Source organism: Pundamilia nyererei, unplaced genomic scaffold (assembly GCF_000239375.1).
Source record: "Pundamilia nyererei isolate P.nyererei 1_Seehausen unplaced genomic scaffold, PunNye1.0 scaffold00217, whole genome shotgun sequence".
NCBI classification, from domain to species: Eukaryota; Metazoa; Chordata; class Actinopteri; order Cichliformes; family Cichlidae; genus Pundamilia; species Pundamilia nyererei.
The window spans coordinates 569,657-583,662 of NW_005187618.1; the positions used below are offsets into that span (position 1 = coordinate 569,657).

General features: G+C 39.1%; 1 protein-coding gene across 1 annotated transcript; it reads left to right on the plus strand.

Moving 5' to 3' along the window:
- The first annotated feature begins 1,309 nt into the window (after window positions 1-1,309).
- Window positions 1,310-13,621, plus strand: LOC102199610 (secreted frizzled-related protein 1-like). Its single transcript, XM_005748240.2, has 3 exons — window positions 1,310-2,026; window positions 4,948-5,028; window positions 12,053-13,621. Exons 1-3 carry the CDS (start codon window positions 1,522-1,524, stop codon window positions 12,376-12,378), a joined length of 912 nt encoding a protein of 303 aa, XP_005748297.1. The 5' UTR covers window positions 1,310-1,521; the 3' UTR covers window positions 12,379-13,621.
- Window positions 13,622-14,006: the final 385 nt, after the last annotated feature.

Consider the following 14,006-nt stretch of genomic DNA (forward strand, 5'->3'; position numbering starts at 1 on the left):
TCCATTTAAATAGAGGGATTTCACACCTTTGCCCTTATCATTGGATATGGGCAGGCTGGGAGGAGGGAGGAGATGGACACTTGGGGCTCAGCAAATTGACTTTAGCCTCAAGTGTTAAACTGAGCTGGATAAGGAAAGTGTTCCCCAGCAGGTTGCAAGTACAACAAGCACAAACAGAGCAGTATTAAATCATCAGCTCCCCATTTGATAAGTTAATGTACCCAAGAACTCCCAGAGGCAGCTTATCGGGTATTTTCCTTCAGAACCTTTCTCCTGCAGAGATAATTATTATGAATGAAAACACTATTTCCTGTCTTTACTTGGGAGGCTTCTTATCCTCGGTGTCTCGGCGTGTTCCCTGCAGGACATTTTAGAAGCAGTGGAATTAAAAGAAAACCTCTAAATAAGTGTTATTATTATCATTATTATTACTCACTAAGTCTTGGCTCAGACTCTTAAATTCAAAATCCTCAAAGAAACTTCAACCTTCAAGGAAATAAAGTGATATAAAGTAAGAATAATAATAATAATGTTATTTTTTACTGAGTTTTTTGCTGAGTTTTTGCTGAGTCAAAGATGACACCCAAAACTGTCATGTTTCTTCAATAAAGTTATAAAAGTCGATTTTTTAAAAATTTGTCTATCATATTTTCTGAACCAAATAATGTGTGCATCAGGCAGGCATTACAGTGGATATGCTTTAGGAGATGATCTGGGTTTGTGCTCCATTATATGGAAGAACATAAATTGCCAAAAGAATAAATGAGTTAAAAAGAATACAACAATGAATACGTAAATATGTACAGGTGTAAAAATGAAAGGAAAATAACAATAGATGAAAATAAAAGAAAGGAAATGCATTTGGAGTTGTTTCTGCGTTTAGGCTGTTTCAGGCCTCCGTACAGTAACAGCTGATGGCAACAAGCTTATAGAGCTGCTTTATTTAATATGAATGAAATCAGGATTTCCTCACATTCGGGGATGCGAGAGGCTCGTGTTGTTCCCTGCACCACGTTCTTGTTACAGGCATAAAACAAACCCAGTGTCACACTTTAAAGCTGTGCAACTTCTAATCGAGCTTATTCCTACACCCCAGTCAGTCTGAAAGTATTCCCAGTTTATGCGCACATATCCAAATATATTTATTATTATTATTACTTTATATCGACAAATGAAGCGCAAAGGGAACGCTGGGGAGTCTCCCGGAGAGTTTTTACACACGCGGTCATTAAGCGCTTTGACTGACAGCCGAGTGCCAAAAGGCGCAGACGCGCTCCGATTGGTCAGAGCGCACTTTACAACCCCCTCTTGTTTCCGAGCACCGCACAGTCTCAGCGCATTACCTCCCCAAACTCTCGCAGGAGCCGCACGCAGCCCAGCAGCGGGACTACAGCCAGAGGAGATAGTGGACTTATTGCAGAGCGCCTTTCTCCTGCGTCGCTGTCGCTGTGCGTTTCTTCATGAACTGAGTGTTGCCTGGCACTCCGGTTAGCAATCATTCAGTGGCTGCAAAGACACATCATGAGCTCTACTTGTGAGTGCTTCTGCAGGATGTTCCGGCTGCTGGTGACGGTGGCACTCCTGTCAGGGTGCAGGGCGTCAGAGTACGAGTACTCGCCCTGGATTACGCCCGTCTACGGCAAGTCGCCCCAGTGCGTGGACATTCCGGACGACCTGCGGCTCTGTCACAACGTGGGCTACGACCGGATGATGCTGCCCAACCTGCTGGAGCACGAGATCATGGCCGAGGTGAAGCAGCAGGCCAGCAGCTGGGTGCCTCTGGTGCACAAGAACTGCCACCCGGACACGCAGGTCTTCCTGTGCTCGCTCTTTGCTCCCGTGTGCCTGGAGCGGCCGATCTACCCGTGCCGCTGGATGTGCGAGGCCGTGAGGGACGGCTGCGCCCCCATCATGGAGGCCTTCGGCTTCCCCTGGCCGGAGATGCTCACCTGTGACAAGTTTCCCCAAGGTGAAGTGTGCATTGCCATGACGACACCCAACGCCACGGAGGTTACAAAACCCACAGGTAACTCACCTAACAGCAACTTCAAAAGGTCAAACACACACACACACACACACAGACACACACACACTGTATATTTGTGAATAAATGTTTGACAAGGAAATATGCAAATTAATAGCTGAATATTTCCTGGGCATAAACCTGCCATTTAAAAGGTTTATTAACATGTTGTCTATATGATGTATATTTTTATTTATTTATTTATTTATTTTTGTTAAATAAACAAACTTTCTCAAGGTGAAATTTAAATGTAGAAATTTGAAGTCAAACTTCAATATAAAGTTGAAAACCTTTTAAGAGAATTATACTTTTTATATATATATTTATATATTCTGTATAAATAATATATTACCCCTGCAACCCTGATAAGGAAAAGCGGAAGAGGACGGATGTTTAAATAAAGAGTTCAGGTGAGGGGTTTATATTAAAATTTTTTTAAAGGCATTCCCTTAAAATTCCAGTGAAAGAAAACAATCTTCAAGTTGTCTCATAAGGAAGAAGTTGAAAACGAGATATTTTGCAGTGTAGCTTGATGAATAAATATTCATTCTTTGAATCAGTTCCAATTTGTTAATATAGTATTAACTACCTAACCCTGACTAACTTGCTCACTTAGAAAACAAACAGCCAGCACTTTTGCCACCGTGTAAAAGACGACACCCGTGCAGTTAAATGGGCATGCAACTGTTGTTTCAGGGGTGAAAAGTGTGTTTGCAGATGCAAATCCGAGCACAAACAAAACAAATGCGACCTTTTGGGGGAGCAAATTCAGCCATGAAAACCTGGATTTGATCCTGTTTTAACACCCACCACCCCTCATGTTTTTTAAAGAAAGTCTATCACGTTTATGTTTTCCTTTCACTCTATAATCCCCTGGCTTTAATGTGCAGGTGAAGTTGCTTGCTATTGACAACGAGTGATGTTGTAATATTGCAAAAGCTCAAACAGATGTTAGTCATTTATTTCAAGGTGTTCGCTGAGCTGGAGGACAATGCTGGGAGGAAGTCAAGCAGCAAAAAAACAAAGAATAAAAAGGTTGGAGGAAAAAAATGTGAATACCTTAATATATTTAAGCCCTGTGCTCTGGCAAATGTTGTGCATCTGATGAAAAGATGGAGATCTGGAAAATCGGCGTCCAAGTTGACGTCGGGAGGGCGGTTTGTAAACAGAGCTCCCAAGGACATTCTTTTACCCCTATCATCTATCACTAATGGGTGCTTTGGTGCAGATTCCCCAAGACGCTGCATCAGCAAATGGGGTTGTAGAGGGCAATAGCATTAGTCCAGCAAAACTGTCTTCCAGCACTAACCTCTGCAAGCCAAGTTGAGAAGTGCCAGAGAAGCCCATAAAAATCGCAGAAAATAACAATTCTCTGGATGATAAAGCTGAGAGCAAGGCTGCAGTGCCAGGTTCTCTATCGGTTGCTCAGGCGAGGTGAGGTGTACGCCGAGGGGTGGGGGTGGAGGGACTACAACTGCCTCATTCACTTGAACCATAAAGTTAAAGGGGTGGGGCCTCTACTTATATTTCAATCTAAAGCCCCTTACTGAACATGTTGGCCATAAATGGAGGGACTGTGGATCTTCCTGCGATAACACAGAGCTCACTGTATCTTTGGGGGAGAAGGGACGTGTTTGTGAGTGTGTGTTTTGTCGGGGGGGGGTTGTTGCTGACTGACATAGTGGTATGGATGGAGGCCTGTTTTTCTGAAAAAGACTCCTTTTTCAAGGTAAGACGAAGGGACCACACAGAGCTCCATGCTCTCCAGACTTCACCTGTTATCATTTGTCAGCACTGGGGTTAAATAAAGCCAGCCTGTTCCCACAGGTCGGCTGAAGCTCGGCTACTCAGAGTTTTGTTTTCTGGAGAGTCTCTCAGTATCTGATCTTCAGGGTGATAAACATTAACAGAGGCAAGCTAATCTCCTCAGCTGTTAATGATTGTTAATAGAGGCCAGCTAACAGTGCTTGAATACTGCAGCATAGGGACCCGTGATAAGTGATTTAAAGATGAACCAGGCGCTCAGAGGCAAAGGGACCCAGTGACTCTGTAAACATTGTCTGTTTTCACAAGCTCTTCACACCCGAGCGATGGTTTCACAAGCATTCGTTAAACACATGTAAATGGACAACTGGAAGAGAGTAGAGTGCTGTTACCTTCCCCTTTGGTTGATCGATCCAGGCCCACAGTGGGACACCGCAGTGTAGTCGGGGTTTATGTTGCAAGGACGCTGCGATCGCAATGCAGGTCCAAGTTTGTTTGGAAGGTCGGCTCAGCTGTTTGGCATGAAACGATCGTTTGTGGTATTCAAAAGAATTGAAAACTTGTGTCAGTAAAAAGTTCGCAGATATGCCTCAACTGAGTTACTTTTTGGCAAAAACACTTTTTGGCTCTTTTGGGATTTTTGTCTTTGAGCTGGCTATTATACACCTCTACACTCAAAGCCCCCTTTTTAAACTCTGGAATCTCAGAACATTCTTTTAAGGTTGAATTGAATATCTTTACCATTTATTCCTTCCATATTTCTAATACTTTTTTAAAGGTGTATAGATGAGTGTTGAGCAGATGCATTTTGAAAACTGCCTTAGTGTAGCAAAAAGTAAAGAAGAGCGTTTACTGCAGCTCTTAGTTACAGCTGGCTATAAAAGCTTAAGGCATTCCTCACTGACATCAGGTCATCAGAGTGTACGAAACCCAAGGGAGTAGGTGACTGACTACTGACAGTAAACAGGATCTGTGCATCCTCAGAGATGTTAAGATGCGTAGAAGTCTGCAGGATAACTGACTGAAGTTGAATATGAGCACTCCTGACCTGGTCACCAAACGGGCAACATAAATTCCATTTGACATTTTGTCTTCTATTTGCACCGATTTCTTGTCCAATTGTTTCTTTGTTTTTTTTGTGTGTGTGTTTTCATCCACAGGTTACTCTCCCATCTGCCCTCCATGTGACAACGAAATGAAAACAGACACCATTCTTGAGCACATGTGTGCCAGCGAGTTTGGTAAGCGGCGTCCCAACACCCACAAAACACAGACAGTTGGATGCACTGCATAAAATCAAAAGAACTCTTTACTGTATTTCCCATCTTCAAAGTTCATAAAGTTTTATAAAGTGTGCAACTTTTATTTTTCCCCCCAAAGTACACTGTGTCCTGGCGGTACTTGGTCATATTTGGCAGTTCAATTTAATGTGACGTTTTATCTCTTGGTTAGATATACTATCCCTGTCTGGTCTGGTGGACCATGATGTTCTGTGACTAATGAATTGGGGTCATTGAAGTCTTTAAGTGGCAGATCTTTGCAGTTGTAAACTGGGATGTTTGTTCTGTTGTCTGGGCTGACTAATGTTACAGATTACCTTCTTCATATCCTAAATGGAAAAAAAAGTTAATGATAAACCATCTCCAAAAACAATTCTTAAATGCTAATACCATTTCTTCATGGAAAAAGATAAGAATTTGTTTCTCATTGTGTTGACATTGGGTGTTTGACTTGTGTTAATATTCTGCAACTGTTATCTTGTAATATAAAGAGCCGAGGTAGCTGTTCTAGTGAACTGGTTCTATGGTAATAAAATCTAACTGAGCTGGAAGGTCTTTGAGTGAAATAGTTCATACATCTAAGCTAATATAGGCTAATAAATATTCTATTTAATACGTGGTATCACTTTCAACAAGAAATTTCCACTCAGAAGCACAACTAATATCCTGGTTAGCATTCAAGAGTGATAGGTGTTCTGAAAACTCGCTCTCCAACATTTGTCTGTTTGTTTGTTTTGGTTTTTTTAATAGAATTGTAGCGTTCTATTCATCTATAGCTTTTTCTCAAACTGTTATTTTAAATCTACAAATGGTCAACTGGAAGGGTAGGCTAACAAGAACCATTAGCAAGCTTAATTGCTGTAGTTGTAAAACTCAAGTGCACAGGCCACAACTTAATACAATGCAGGAAACCCTGCTGGGTTATTGTTGGAGAATTGCAACACAGAATTATTGGGTAAATGAGAATTAACACACGTAATTATTTGCTACATGCAAGGCATTGGATTTTATTCAGATGTTTAAAAAAATGCTCGTGTTTACTTTAGTGTTAGCTTTATGGATTTAAAATTTTTAGTTCAGGTTGTTAGGTGATTTCCCAAATACAAACCTGTTTCCAACAAAAATGGGACGCTCCTTAAATGTCATCCCTAGTAGTGCATGGGTTTTTTATGTTTTTTTCCATAAACATGAAGTGAGTAGAAGCCTGATTGGTATCACCGTTTTTGGTCAGAATAAGATCTGAGTGAAAACAGAATGCAGAGAATTACTAGCTAGTTTCAACTTGCATTTATGGACACAGTGACGGACTGTGTTTCCTTACAAAGGTTTTCAGAAATGAGCCTGTGTGGTGATTTCTGCCAGAGAACTTGCTGTTTTAAATGCATTGCTTCTCGAGGATCTAAAATTCACGGCTATTCTCAACTGAATGGCTGACGAATAGCTCAACTGCCAATTTTTGGCCTTGTTTATTGGGATTCTTCTAGATACTTTTAATCTTTCAATCATATTGCATACCAAAGATATGAAATCTCCAAATGTTTCACAATGTTAGGTTGAGAAAATTTTAAATTGTGGAGCTATTTTTCCCATGAATCTAATCTTTTAAGGGAGAAGTGCTCTCCGTCTTCCCATCTGAATTTCAAGAAACCCATTCAGGGATGTTCTTTCTTACGCCAACTGAATCTAGTATTGACAGTTAAGTCAGTGTCTCATGTTCCACCTTGAGGGTTCTTTACCATTACACAACTTTTCCAGTCTTTCGTTGACCTTTTCTCAACTTTGTAAAACATGTTTCCTGCTGAAAGACAACACAATTTCTTATTTTCTGCAGTTAATATGTCAACTTTTTACTTTAAGAGTAGTTGTAAGATCAAAAGCTTGGTGATGATCAGAAGATCAGTTTTAGAAGGATGTTGTTCATTTTGAAAGGCCATTCTTCAGCTCTGCAGTCATGTTCTGAGGTCGTACCAGAAATGTTCTTTTGGAACATTATCAAATCTAAAGACATATTCTGAAGGGGATTTGGAAGTGGGTTTTGAACACGTCAGAGCCTATTTGGAAATATTAAGAGATGGCTCAGAATCTGCTGCAGCCAGCTTCACACATTCTTTTCATTAGAGGATCCTCAGTCCAACTTGAATGGAAAACAACATAAAAAAAAAAAAACAGGAAGGAAGGACGATCTTAAGCTGATGAGGGCACTTGTTTTAATTGTGGAAATTTGGAGGTCTTACATGAGGAATCCAGTATAAACCATATGTACTTAAAAAAAGGAAATTGAAAGCTTTGAGTTCAATTAATAACACAAACACAGATTGAACTGCAGACATGAGAACGTTCAGAAATAATACACACATGATGCACACAAGATGCAAGTTGTTCTACTTTCATCTTTTATTCACCAAAGCTTGTGGCAGCACGAATTCCAGGTGCCAGGCTAAGCAAACATAGACTGGACGCACATCGAAAACACACATTCTTCCAGTTCTCAAGAAAAAGTTTAAAGTTACATTTGTTTAACAAATTGCATCGGTGTTTATGCTGCGGTGATGAGACTTGCCCCTTTGAGTCTGCGTCCCGGTTTGCCAAGGGAGCGGGCTGGATTATTGGCTTGTTTCATCTTGGATGAAGACAGATGTTGTTTTGCTTGCTTGTCATAAGTCACCTAACCAGCTGACATATGAGGATACACAGACAGATTTAGTGTCAGGCTGAGGATGAGACCTTGTTGCTTGTGTTGACCCTGCGAGGGAGGGACATAGTCTGGAATGCAACAAACTTCTCTATTGCTTCAGCATGGCTCGATTGTGGCGGGTAAACGACTAATGCGTAGCCTGACACGACACAGCGCTGCAGCTTGCCAAAGATTTGTTTGTTAATTTTTTTTTTCAGCAGACCGACGGAATTCAGTTTTGGTCTGGAGAGAAATGCTATAAATACATCCAACAGCAGCTAAACAGCAGAAGCTAAACATGAGTTAATGCCTTGTCTTGAGCAAAAAGGAAAATGTGCAGATGGAAATATCCCACGCTTTAATCATTATGTGATTTTATCCCACAAGGTCATCCCGATATCTTTCTTGAGTTCCAAAAAAAATATTTGGACAGTAAACTTTAACAAGGCAGCGTCTTAAATCCAAGCCTGTTTTGTTTGGAGAAGACTGCAAAAATAGATGTGATGGATTTCTTTGCTTTTCTCAGTGGAACACAGGGATGGAAAACCATAGAGGGGCTTGAGGGATGAACCAGAGACTGAAGCCTTTGTTAATCTGCGTGGACCAATCATGTGTTCATTAAAAAAAAAAAAAAACTCAACCTAGCAATGAATTAGAATTTTTGTCCATCTCATTTACTTGAAGCTGCAAAATGAAAGAGGCCAAAAATAGTGTCTATCATGCATTGCACTGCAGTGCTTCCCAGCATTTAATTTGAGCATGTTTGATTTTTCCATGTGGTTTGATAAAAGTGGAGAATTCTGTGGTGAAACTTTTGACTTGTGGCCCCTGGATGTGGAGTTTTTCTGGCACAGGAGGAAGGATGGCTGTAAGTTGTGTGTTGTTGAGCTAATGCATCAGAGTTAGAAGAATGAGTAACAGGTTTCCCTGGTGAGGACAAATATCGCTTATTTCCCTGAAATCCTCATGATTAATATAGCTGTTGGGCATGTATTTATGCACACACGTCCTATTTGCCGCACTCAGCTGTAAATGATTTCAAACATCATCACAACATCAGCTTTTTCTTCCCACTGCAATTTTTCTCCGTGCTTAAGGTTTTATGGTACCCCATTGTCCCAAAACCTCCAGAAGCCCTTCAATTAAATCTCCTCGGCTTCCAACTGTTCACTTTGTCCTTTTCCGAATTGCTCCCTCCCTTTGCTGATGTGATAAACAACAGGGCATTCCTGTGCTGGATGACTGTTCAGTCTAGCTTGGACCACTTGCCATTATTGTGAATGAGGAGCACTGCTCGCCCTCCTGCTGGGTTTATGACACGTTGGGCACTTAAGGATCCCATTAATACATCTGACCCAGCAGAGTCAGGTTTCAGAGACAACATCACAAAAAGAAATCTTACAATAGAAGTCATTTTATTTTAGTGTGCTGGCATGCGTAAAAGCACCCAAATCACTGACAGTATATCTTCCTTTTAACTTTTGTACTGTAACAAAGGTGCAGCATGCACATATATTTGATTCCACTGAAGATGTTCCCATTTTATTTAAAGAATCATCTATTTTTGACTCCTAAAAATGAAAACCCTTGTTATAAGCTGCATATGTGTACTAGTTCTGACCTTTTGGGGGGTTTTTTACACTGTAAAACTGGTGGGTTAATACCTTGACACTGGAGTAGGAAAATAATTAGTGACAGTAACTTTAATCTCTTAACATCCAACTAATTGACAGTGGACTTTTACCCAAAAGTCTTACTCAAATAAATATCTTGTCACAGGAAAACTGTAAGGCCAAAATGCATCTAAGAGCATTGTTTGATCTTCTGATCCAGGAAGGGCTTCTGAAAACACGGTCACGTCAGTGTGAACATATTCATAGCTGTTTTACAGTTAATATGCTAATGTTATAGGTTATGACATAAGAATTAAGTGGGCAGATTTGAGAAATGCTTTCTCACAGAAAGGCTATCTTCTCTTTTCTTTTCTTTCTTTTGCTCACTGTATAAGATGAATTTATTTTTTTGTTTGGTAACTTTAAAAATTGAAAATATTTTAAAAACTAATGTAGGAAGAAACACAAACAAGGGCAGTTTCACTGACCATGAGAAAAGAAACACTGTTGTCAGTTATTTGATCATTTGAACGTCTTATTGTATTCTGCTGCTGAAGAGATTAAGCCCTCAAACAACGCGAGGTGCAAAGAAAGTTCAGGGCGTTAAAGGATTATCGAGGTTGGAGGATTTATCAAGATGAAGTCCTTTCAGTGGTGGGCCAGACCTTTTCTTTTATTACACACTAATTATGACCGCTGCATTTTGACTTCTCTGAACACTAAGCCCCCTCACAGAGACTGTTTGACGGGGGATAAGTCTTAATCCGTACCATGTGCACTGTTAATACAGGGGGGGGCTCTTTATTTATTTATTTTTCAACACTTTAATTAGCAATTAGCAATACGAGTGCAACTGGAGAGCAAGGATCCAGTACAGGTTTTTCTGTCTACTATAATTCTGTAAAAAAGCAAGTGATCTGGTGTTTAAAATCGTGGAGAAAATTAGATTGAAGACTAAGTTTGTTCTCTTCTTACTGGAGTGGGGAAATGCTTGGTCAGGCTGTTCCGCTACTGAAGGTCACAAGGCTTTATTCCCAGCTTGATCGTGATTTATCCTGACGCAAATGTCAGTTAAGTCAGACATAACGCACCTAGATATACTATATGACAGGTCATAACGTGTGTGTGTGTGGGGGGGGGTATGGAAATTTGGACCACCAAAGTCCAACTCGTGCTCTGTTTAAGAGGAAACATAGAGATTAGAAGGTTAAATAGAGTTTAGTGAAAGATCAGGGGTATTTTGGTCAATCTGAAAAACATACTTGGGCTTAAATGAAGGAGAAAAAAATTTATATTGCATTGCTAATTCTGATAAAGATATATGCTTTGTCTATATTTACACCTTAACCTCGTAACATCCGCCAGGTCACTAGTGATGTGTTTGTGATGCGCAGGTAAGAGGCTGGATTTTAAGGGAACATCTAGTTTCTGAAACATTGGTTGTTCACCATGTGGCTAAAATGTAGCCTAACCCTAACCCTATGTGGTTCACTATTGACAAGCTGGAAGCCCAGCGCAGTATTCCTGAGAATTTATTTGTGCTTTGTTTGTTTGTTATGTCGTGAAAAGCAGAAAAATTAAGTGGCTTTGTCCATAATTGGATTTGGTCTTTGAACATCAGAAGTCACTGAAAAAACATACCGCATTATTTATTAGTATTAGGCTAAACCCCAGAATTAAGAGGATCATGGATAAGTTCTTTTGCATGAACAGGATTTGCAACAATGCACTGTTTGTGGGAAAATGAGTTTCAGTCTATGTTAATTAAATTACTTATGTATTATTAATAAACGGTGATCCAATTTTTAATCAAACATGAGTAAACAGCAAATTGTATAAGGCGGTATCTTGGCTAGCTATTCGTCATTAATCCATGTTATTGTGGAATACTGTTGACCTGAGCCACCAATAGTATTAAGATTATGAATGTACTTTGATTGTGTATGCATTGTGAAATAAAACACACATTTTTGTGCTTTAGCAGTCGTGCACTTCACACGACTTTTTAACCTCGTTCTTACTGATTATTCCCATTATTAGACTTACTGCCACACTGTTCAATAGTTGATTTGAATAATGGGACCATGATGTACATAGACCACTTTTACTTAGCAAGTATGTTATAAGTGCTACTACTAAAATAAACATTGCTACTTTGGCAATGTTAAGAGTGTGGTAATGTACTTCATATTGTATTAAGTATGGCAGCGATTGAGACTATAACTGATTCAACAAGAGTTTTTTATTAATGTCAAATAAAAAGTCTTTTCCCATATACTTCTATACAACAGGAAGTCATGTTTTGCAAATTGAAAATGCAAGTTTAAAGCACCAAAAACATTCTCTTAAAGTTTAATATTACACTCATTCTATCACTGTACTGTAAAGAGTACAATGATATTTTTTTTTATGGGTTTGATTCTTTGAATTTTAATGGTTCTCATTTGGAAAAATTAGTTGTGTATATGAGGTAAAAATGATTAAGAATCATCTGTAAAGGATGGGGAACCATAGTGGTATGTTCCCTTATATCTGATCACAGGAGACTGACCTGCCTAATATCCATCATGATGATTAATTTTACTAGTGCACTACACTACCAGGAGCTGTCAGACGCAGCACTGTACAACACGTTGAGTTCAAAATGACATTCACATTTTAGAGTAAACTCATCTTTCTGTTGTTCCTCCGCCCACAGCTTTCAAGGCCAAGATCAAGGAGGTAAAGCGAGAAAACACGGACCGTAAGGTGATCCTGCAGAAGAAGAAGAAGATGTTGAAACCGGGAAACCTGAAGAAGAAGGACACAAAGAAGTTAGTGTTGTACTTGAAGAATGGTGCTGACTGCCCCTGCCAGCAGCTGGACAACTTGGGAAACCAGTATCTAATCATGGGCCGCAAGGTTGATAAGCAGTACCTCCTCACAGGCATCCACAAGTGGAACAAGTCCAGCAGAGAGTTCAAAAATGCCATCAAGAAAATGAAGACCTACAAATGTCCCGTATTTGAGAATGTTTTCAAATAATGTGACCTACCCCTTCATCACTGGTTGCATCTCATCATACATATGAACTTGCACAAGCATTCCCAAACTTTCTGTTGTTCTCTTAATATATCTTTATGTCTTTGTACATTTGCAGATAGCCGATACTGTGGAATGTCTGTCGTGTTATGTTGAAGATGTGACGACAGGGTTGGGTTTTCTTTTTTTCCCCGCTTCAACTTAAAAGGACATTGTAGTAAAAGCCCTACCTTGCTGAAATCATTTCCAGTATATAGATACTTCATTCACATGCTTTCTCAAAAGGTCTGTGGATTTGTTGTGCATTTTGGGAAAATATACATACTTCTTTTTTTTTTGCTAGCAATTAGAGGAGATGTCTAACACCACTTTCCAAGAATGTGTTTTTGTGTGTGTAAATTTGAAGCTAAAGCCAGTAAACTGTTAGCTTACCCTTTTTTTCTGAAAAAGGAAGAAGAAAAAGTGTTAGCTCAGCAAGAAGGAAACTGCTAGCTTGTCTCTGTCTAAACCTTTTAATAAAAGAAAGCATAAACTGTCATTTTACATTGAGTTTTCTGTGTATTACAAATAAAATGTATTATTTTAAACAGGGGTAGAGTCAAGCTAGCTGTTCCCTTTTACTTTAAGGCTTTGTATTAATGTAGGCTAACAATCTGCTGGCTAACTGTTATAAATACATCCAACAGCCTTTTATAAAATGGCTCTTTCTGATCATAAAGAAACTCTTAAAATCAGTGTATTTTAAACTTTAAAAGCCAATAAAGGTTTGTTGTAGAATAACTTATTGACAGAAGTCTGAATATGCTGCCATGATTATTCTGTCTAACTGAAGACTGCACTATCAGCAGTTATGAACATTTCTCTGAAGCTCATTCATTTCGTCATTAAACATTGTTGTTTGAAATCCATAAGAGAAGCATTAACACCAATCACAGAGTAATTTGTAAGCCTGGGTGGCAGATTACTTGATTTTGCCTTTTTTAAATATTTCTTTTTATGTTGGTATACGTTTAGTCTGCAGTATTCATTATTCTTTGGTCATGGAATACGCCTTGTAGTCGTACAGTTTTGCAAAACTTATCAAAGAGCAAGTATTGGCAATTCTGTTTTTCTCGTTTGTTCTGCTCATGTTTCATTTTCAGCACTCTATTATTGCAAATTGGAATGTCAGCAGTACATTGTTGCCTATTACATGTACATACAAATTTTACATAAATGTATAAAAATAAAAAAAAAACTAAATGTGTTGCCAAGATTATTTTCTTGATTGTTTTTTGTCATTCATTTTCTTTCTGGTGGTTGGACCAAAACTTGGTTCAGTAAAATATCTTTAAAATTGAAATTCTTGGTTTCACGTTGTTACTAAAATATGAATACTGACATTCCTCAGTGTTATCATCCAGTGAAAGATTTAGGTTAAATTTGTTTAAAATTTGAGTCTCTCAAGAAACAGATTATTTAAATCGCATTGCCACCCCAGCCAAGTTGGCTAAGTAGTTATTAAGTGAAATTAACAGGTAACCTTTTTGTATTTTCAGATAGATTTTCTTTCTTCTTACAGAAAAGTTGCTGTCTATCATGCAAACTAGAGGTGACTAAGGCAATCTGCTAGTGACAAAAGCAATCACAAA

Coding starts and splice junctions, on each gene's coding strand:
- LOC102199610 (XM_005748240.2), top strand. CDS start 1,522: ATGAGCTCTACTTGTGAGTGCTTCTGCAGGATGTTCCGGCTGCTGGTG. Junction 2,027..4,947: donor GGAGGTTACAAAACCCACAG/GTAACTCACCTA, acceptor TTTCATCCACAG/GTTACTCTCCCATCTGCCCT. Junction 5,029..12,052: donor CATGTGTGCCAGCGAGTTTG/GTAAGCGGCGTC, acceptor CTCCGCCCACAG/CTTTCAAGGCCAAGATCAAG.